The sequence below is a fragment of the Solenopsis invicta genome, unplaced genomic scaffold (assembly GCF_016802725.1).
Source record: "Solenopsis invicta isolate M01_SB unplaced genomic scaffold, UNIL_Sinv_3.0 scaffold_441, whole genome shotgun sequence".
In the NCBI taxonomy this organism is placed as follows: domain Eukaryota; kingdom Metazoa; phylum Arthropoda; class Insecta; order Hymenoptera; family Formicidae; genus Solenopsis; species Solenopsis invicta.
In genome coordinates, this window is record NW_024105298.1 from 1 (window position 1) to 8,995 (window position 8,995).

Here is an 8,995-nt window from a genome sequence, read left to right on the forward strand (position 1 = left end):
GCCGAGGTGTTCCAGTGCAAGGTGGAAATCTCGCGTACCTTACTATTGTGGGATGATTCTCACATTTCTGCAGTCCAGAACGGCAGAGCTGACTACCTACACGAAGTTGGATATGACCAATGCATGAGGATGATCCAGGATGGCACCCTCTCACTAGGACCTAACAACTACATAACAGGCCTGAGAGTTAATCAGACGACTACAAGAAGCATTACTCTTGCAGGCAGCACCAATAACGAAGGAGGCTGTGAAACAACATATTATTCGGACCAGTTTGGAACTTGGCCCAATGTCATAGCACAAGGAGTAGTAAAAATCACTCTCCGAACCTCCTACGTTCCAGTTCACCTAGAATCCGGAAGAATAATACTAAAATCCGGTACAGTCTGTCAACTGAAGGACGGATTTTGTATCGACTCAGACGATGGATATTCATATTGGAAAGTTGCTCCGGCATCGCCCTGTGACTTTCACCAGTATGATGTACTTTACGAAGGACAAGCGACGAAACTACAGGAGGATCCAAATGACCCATATTCTCCTGTAATCTACAGCCTCATCACTCAGGACATTACGTTTGCACTCACCAAAACTCGTGAGTTTCCCCTGTGCGGATACGTCTTGTTTCGCACAGAACACCCAAAACTTTTCGTACTTGAAACAAAAAGGGGAGACGCTCCCTCCATTCGAAAGCAAATCCCCATGCAAAATCTTGACATTTTCGCATATGTGAACTCCAAGTTCGTATATGTGGAAAAACATATCAAACAACAGATGATTTCCTTGTATCACAACGTGATGCAACAAAAGTGCGAACTTGAAAGACAAGTAATAACCAATGCTCTGTCTTTCGCAACGCTACAACCTGACGAGTTCGCATACCGATTAATGAAAGGACCAGGATATATGGCTGTCACCGCAGGAGAGGCCATATTCGTTATCAAATGTATACCAATCGAAGCCACAGTACGCCGACCCAAGGAATGTTTCACCGAACTTCCTGTGACTGTGCGCAACTCCAGTATGTTTTTAACACCAAAATCCAGGATACTTACTAAAGTAGGAAACCAAAGAGAGTGTAATCATGAAATGCCTACTCTCTATCGTATTGAAGACACCTGGGTACAGCTGTCGCCAGACCCACAAGTCCGACAGACGTCACCTCAACAACTTAAACCTATGGCCCAGCTAACTTGGAGATATCTAACGCCTGGACCACTTGCTGTTAGCGGAATTTATTCTGAAAAGGACATTGAACGATTAAGGGAACACATTATGTTTCCTGCTGAGAAGCCAGCTGTGCTTAACTCTATCGCTAGAGGATTGACCGGACATTCATTTGACCCAAATGCTGTCTCATTGTACAACATGTTGGACGAAAACGCTCTAAATAAAATTGCCGAGTCCGCAGCCTCTAAGGTCTGGAAGGGATTTGTCTCTTTCGGATCAGCCACAGCCGGATTGTTTGGAATATTCTTAATCGTACGATTGATTAAGATTATCATTGACACAACTATTCATGGATACGCCCTACATACTGTCTATGGATGCAGTATGCACTTGCTTGGAGCCTTATGGAGTTCCATCACACACCTGCTTCTCCATTTGGCCAGAGGACCCATTGACAAGGACAAGGAACAACATCTTGATGACCAGGACACAACACCCAAGCTGACGAGTACGAGCAAGGATCACCAGATCACCATCAGCAGCCCTACCTGCCCAGTCGAGGAACAACCTCATCTCAGCGAATCACCGATTATTGTAACTACCCCATCTACTTATACTTACCTTGATTTAAATCAAAGATTGGATGAGGTTAGTCAAATTCCTCGATTGCAACGGAATTTGACTTAAAAAAAGGGGGAGGTGTGACGTCCCGTCATTTTTCCTTATTTTTCATTATTTTTCACAATTTTTGACGCAAAACTATTTTAAATGCTGTAAAGACACATTTAACAAAATTAAAATGAAATCAAGTAAACTTTAATGTCAACGAATTTAAACCTCAATCCTGAAAGATTTAAATCAATCTCAATAAGACATTTAAGGTGTAAACCACCTTCTCACGGTAGCGAGCCAGAACTAACTGACCAAACCGTGACAAACAATATTGACGTCATGTTAAATAATTGCAGCAATCCTCTGATTGCCTGATTAAACAATTCTCACATGATAATTAAAAGAATAATTCGGTAATAACCTTACCGAACTAACGAAATAAAGATTATTGACGTCACTATTGTATAATAATAACAAGCGCCTAAAAACAAATATTCATATATAATAATATTTTTATATAACCAAATATCACTAAATATTCTATTCTCTAATATATAATCTCATATTAGCCACCGCTATATTTGGATGGCTACAGTAATTTTTATTAATCGTTTATTCTCATAATTAATCTGATTAATCCCGTATAACTATTTGCGTTTAAAAGTTCGTAAGCAAGTAATCTAACGTTAAGCAAGTTCAAAAGAATCTGCTTGCAGCCTGGATATAATTATTTACAGTCATAGAATATTATACTTTTACAAAGGTAAGGATAATGCCTTTTATCCTTCCCCGATTCCCAACCCCGACATTCTACAACACTAAAACAACACATTCATTCTTAACATTACATAAATTCTATCTTATACTATTAAATTAATCTTTTGGTAACAGCGATAAATGGAAAAGTTTTCACAAAATTTAGTACTACTTCATTATAATTTTGGTGGCAGCAATTTTTGAACAGCCTAATGATATAAATATTACTTTCTTTAATTTTATTTTTGGTCGCAACATAATTCTAAAAGTCATATTAAGTTTAAATTCCGACAGAAAATATTAAGCACCAACTATTCTTTATCTATTTGCACCAAATAAATTATTCTGGAATAATTACTTTAATAATTGACTAATCGAAATAAATATTTCATTAAATAATTTTTAAATTACTTGCACAACAAACCGATTTTCATACAATTCGAGTAAACTGTAATCTTAAAATAATAAATTAATATTATTAAATAAATCAGAAATTTACTAATTAAATAACTCTGCAATTTACTATAAACATTTGCTTTAAAAACAAGGAAAATAAATCTAAGACGTGCCACATTAAAATTATATAAATTTCAAAACTTTGTCCCACAAAAATATTTCATATCTCAAAATTTTGATCGATAAGCTAAAAATTGCATATAACATTAATTGCATAAACTTTCATTGTGAACACAAAAACCGCAATTCCAAATTCGTATCTTAAATAAATTTTCTCATAATAAAGTAAACATTCCCAAATAAATTTATTTAAAAGATCTAAAAGCTACAATTAGTCTTGGTACTCCGCGTACATTAAGAACATATATATAAGTCAGAACAAAATAATACTATTTTCTTAATATTACCATAAAGTCAAAATTTTTGATCGACAACCTAAAAATTTTATATAACATAAAATTCTCAGTATTTAAGTGCCTAAACGATCACATAAAAGTTATGCCCAAATTTAACATAATTATAAATTTATAGAAATACACTTCAAAATTTTGACCGTTAATCGAAATTCTTTATAAGACATAAATTTACGTACAATCAGTTATCTAAACAGTCCCATAGAAATAACGTTAAAATTTTAATTGTTTAAACCCCCATGATATAACAATGTCAAAATTTTTACAATGACAAAGAGAGTTATGTATCGGCATCAATACTGTTTTACCTCCTCTATAAGTACATACTATTAATACTAGCTCATATTGATATCCATTATAAATTCTTAATTTGTTTAAACAAAATATTGATTTACAATTTTTATAAATTTCACCATACAACTTCTTTTGACCATTTGAATCTAACTACACACCTTTTATTTTGATCAAAAACAATAACCTTTTTATTTGTTTAAATAAATGAATTATCAAAAATCCAGAATATACGTTTGAAAGGCCTTCTATAAAAACGATTTTAGGAATTGATCCGAACCCTTAATCTTTAACCGTTCCGGAGCTACGATTTTCTGAAAAACTCACCCCGGAACCACCCTCATGACACAAAATGCACTCCGTAAGAAGGGAGGCAGGGCCGATCATTATAAACATACTCCCGACCTTAAAATAATTTTTTTTCGAAATCACCCCCTCTGATTAAAACCACCCCCATAAGAAAAATTACCCCTTAAATAATTAGTAACATCCCCCTAGGTTTCAAATTTTTCCGACAAATAACTTAGAAGTTACAAATTTTGAAGTAGAGTATTTTATATACCTTACTTTTGGGACACCCTATACATATATAATTATCTCTGTGTCGAAATTAAAGTTAAATAAATTATCAAATTTATTAAAATCATAAAATAACTCAATAATTCAATTCTCGCGAAAATAACCCTATTAGTTTAAAAATAAAACCATTTAACATTTTAAAATTATTAATAATTGATTCTGACAAAACGAAAGTACTATCAAAAATTTCGGAATAATAAATTGTACTTATAAATTAAATTTCGTCTTTTTAACTCTAATAGTTTAAGAGAAAGAAAATTTTTAATTAAGAAATATAATTAATTAATAAAAATCAATAATTATCAAAATTAAGGAGTAAAACTATTTTCTAAATTTTTAATATCGCGAATAATACCCACAGATTTATTTTCAAGTTTTTATCCCGTAAAGTACGCGAGAAATAGAACATCAAAATTTATTGTTTATAAAATATCAGTAATTATTGAGTTGAAAAAATAAAAATATTATCTTATTGTTCGAGACCAAAAGTTACTTTAACAATTTAAATTTCACGTCTTTAGCTCAAATAGTTTGGAAGTAATCCAAAAGTTATTTAAGAAACTTAATAAATTTTTATTGCAAAAACGGTAACATATGAAAAGCTCGCGCTTATATCCTTTATACATATGGACCCAACGATCATCATGCATTTTAGAACGGAGCTCTAAGTAACTCCGATTTATTATAAAAAATTCCGTTAATAATAAAACTATAATTGTTTATAACAACTAAACGGTTGCCCCTATAACTTTAAAACATTATTAAAAAATAAAGAGCTCAAGCTAAAGAATATTATCCTAAAATTTCAATTTTTCAAGACTAATAGTTCTGACAATATAAAATTTCAAACTTTCATGTTATACGTATGCTCCAGTACGACAAGATGGCGGATACACGGGTACACGAAAAACGTAAAGCCTTATACCTGTAAAATATGAACTTTTCCAATATAACTCTCATTGGATTTTTGCTACGGTCAAATTAAAGACAATATTATTTCATTACTAAAGTTTTAATTTCATAATTTTCGCTTAAAAGATTAACGAATAATTCAATTGTTAATTTAAAATTATTGCATAAAGTATATGTCGAATAAGCTGCAGATCGTTGAAGCTATACGAATTGCCAAATTATATAAAATCAAATAAAATACCCAGTCATCGGAACAAATCTCATATAATACATAATTAAATATTTATTAAAAATTAAATAAATTTAACAATAGTTTACCTAATAAACAATTTTTACGAATAAACGCTCCTTGCTGAAAAATTAACTATCTCGTAAAATAAGAAAGAACATTCGGCATAAAACTCGCTCTTCACCTTTGAATACATCTAAAATATGTCATTTTGTTAAATTAAAAATTTATTACAATTAAACCCTTCACCCCCTAACCACCAAACTTGAATACGATTTAGGATAAACATTTAAAAACATGCTTGCAAAATTTCAAGAATTTTTACGTACTAGTTTCAAAGTTATTAAATTATAAAATAAGAGCGACATAAAATCATTTCTCATAGTACACATATATACTCACACATACACGCATGACATGTATATGAGAACCTACTACATGGACAAGTCAAATAAGAAACTTTTTAAATAATGCATATTTAACATTTCTAATTCGGGCATATAAAAGGAAACGTTACTTTACAATCAAAATTTCAATTTCATAGCTCTAACTCAAATTGTTAACTAACAAGCTCAATTTGCAACTAACAGTTATTACACGTATATCGTATTTTAGCAAGCAAGAAATCTTCATAGTCGTATACTCTTGGCGACGGCTCACGAATTCCAGTGACAAATTTAAATTCATATTAAAACCTTTTAATTTATAATAAATTGTCATTAACTATTAATAAATAATAAAAATAATGTAATTTACAGTTGCAAATAAAATCTTCTTAATTATAAAATTGTTAAACTCTTAATGAGAAATAATTATTCAGCATAAGAATTACAGCTAGTATATATAAAGGTACAAAATTTAACATAAAACTGAAGTCTTATTGTCACTAAACTTCCCCCCTCCCCTCTATAAAATTTGGTGTTTGAGTTAAAATAAACCTTCAAAAATATGGAACGCAAGATTTCATTTCAATAAGTTCATCCGTTTTCAAACTACAGACGTTACAAGTCAAATAAGCTTAAATAATTTTTCCGACGGACACCGACATGTACTTACACATTGACAGCATTACACAGACATTACTAACACATATTCAGCACTAAAAGATTTTTTCGGCAATACTTACACTTTTCTTACCACTTCCCCAAGATACATAATATTTTTGTACATTCAAATCTAAAGTCTCGATTTTTTCTGACCATCCATTCAAAAGTTATAGAATAAAATATATATATAATTTTATTCATTGTTCTGAATGCATCTTCTTAAGAGAATAGCCTTGACAATGATTGCATCATTGCGTCATACTTTCATGCGTTGATAAAATTCCATGCAAGCAAAACTTTCTTTATATAAATCTAATATAATATCACGGTAAAATATTATAAGTAAAAGCTCTACTTAAATAGTAAGAACTTCTCTTTCTTTTAAACTCTCTACAATCACAAAATTACAGTAACAATCTTAATATAATAATATAAAAAAAAATTAACTATTATTTTATTAACAAATTACAGGAAATTTTAAGGTATGACAAGAATAAAAGATGTATCTCACCACCAATAATCGTGTGAGCCAGGAAATAAATGAATAAATATCTTCATTAATTTTTAAATGAATTAAGTAATATATCTACACACATATACACGCACACATCTTTACGCCTATACATGTACAGGCAAAAGACAAGCTCCTTTAAATAATAATTTTGCACACTTCCTACCTATACCCCTCAAAGGCAATATCTTTTTACATTCAGATTTTAAATTTCATTAAAATCTGTCCGCGCGTTTAGGAAATATGAATTTTTCTTTCTTTAAAATAATTATATATTACACATGCTGCATGCAGTGAGAAAAAATCGATAATCTTATGGGAGATTTACACGTGAAAAAGATTCAATTATAAGTCAAAAACTATTGGATTCAGAAACATGAAAATTTACACTTAAGTTCTTTTTAACATTATAAAGTTAAATACTAAATCTCAAATTTTTAATTTTATTAGTTTTGGAGATATTGATTTTTAAAGATCGATAATTTTAACACGTAACTTCCATAAGAAAACACATTTGAATTTTTAAAATAATAAATCGCCGGTAAAAAGGTAATAACGATGTAACAACCATAATTGTATTGTAATAATACATACATTTATTTAAATTCCGAAACTCTGTATCAAACCGTTTTCGAACAATTAAGATTTTTATTTTGCACTCCCGCTGTAAGAGTGAGAGAGACGCACTTATGCGTAAACCTATAGTAAAAATTTAATTTCTTTTCCATTTAATTATTCGAAAACTATCGGTCACATTTTTACAAGATTGTACACTTATGCTAATTGAGTAACTACCTTTCTACTAAAATTATTGTCTTTACAAAATTTTAACTGGAAATTGTTAATAACAAAATTTACTGTTTTATCACAAAAATAACGGAAGATGTCAAAAAGCGATCAGTTTAGTAAATGAATCTTATTTTCTACAACAGCGTGAACTAGAAAATAAGTCGTCAAAATTTCCGATTTATTGTTTTAAGCGAAATTCATTATAATATTCACACGTACAATACACATGTAAGAGGTTTCACCTCCCCGCGCCTACAAGCTAGCCTTCATAAGCGAGCTCTGCGGAGCGTATTCTCATTGACGGGTAGGATCTCGAGTGAGAAACATCTGATTAGCGCATTGACGGGTAAGCTTTCGAGTAGGAAACATCTAGCTCGCGCATTGACAGGGGAACCTCCGAGTAAGAAACAGTTAGCTCGCGCATTGACGAGGGAACACTCGAGCGAGTAACATCTAGTTAGAGTCAGTGAGATTTTTATATCTTGTACTTTACCTGTCAATCCGGTACGTTTATACGTGTCGTCAAACTCTGTTAACATCAGTGCGGAAATTTGTACGCTTTTAGAGGTGATCCGTGGAGTCTTGTACTCTCGAGCCCACCTCTAAATTGCTTGTAATATCGAAGTGAAACATTAAAACTTTTTAAATCGAACTTTGCAAATCTTGTCGGCGATCCATTCTTTTCCTGCATCCCGTGTACGTTACTACAACTACAGTGGGTCTGAATACTACATCCTCGGCAGCTGAGAATTTTGAAAAACCGAGGTCTTGCTGAATACACTCCTCTATACTGAGGATCTGAAAATTAATTTTGTTACGAAGATCGACCGAAACTTACAGGCGAGTATAATCTCTTGTTAATATATACGAATATACGAATTTCTGCAAATAAATCAACATCTAAATCTTGAAGTGAAATAAATTAATGAATAATTTGAATTTGATTACCAACCGATTTCTCCAACATTTGAACATGCTAATGATTTAAATAAAAGAAGTTACTAATTTAACAAGTTATATAAGGTGTCTCTAAATAATCAGAACTTTGAATATTTTGAGTTGAAGAATTAAATGCAATTATTTGATCTGATCCGATTCCAACCTTCTGACATGATAATTAACAACGATTTATTTGATGATTAATATACCTGGTGTCTAAAAAATAATAATTAAACATTTTATTAAAGAATAAAATATCAGACTTTTGAAGATTTGAAACTTGAATGAAATA

At 31.3% G+C, this 8,995-nt stretch overlaps 1 protein-coding gene across 2 annotated transcripts; it reads left to right on the plus strand.

Annotated features, from left to right (window-relative positions):
* Positions 1 to 61: 61 nt before the first annotated feature.
* On the plus strand, positions 62 to 8,416 carry LOC113002684. Of its 2 annotated transcripts, none has more exons than XM_039459454.1 (2): positions 62 to 8,110; positions 8,153 to 8,416. In XM_039459454.1, exon 1 carries the CDS (start codon positions 124 to 126, stop codon positions 1,855 to 1,857), a length of 1,734 nt encoding a protein of 577 aa, XP_039315388.1. In that variant the 5' UTR covers positions 62 to 123; the 3' UTR covers positions 1,858 to 8,110; positions 8,153 to 8,416. The 2 variants fall into 2 exon arrangements, with proteins under 2 accessions (XP_039315388.1, XP_039315389.1); XM_039459455.1 differs by having other exon boundaries at positions 62 to 8,068.
* Positions 8,417 to 8,995: the final 579 nt, after the last annotated feature.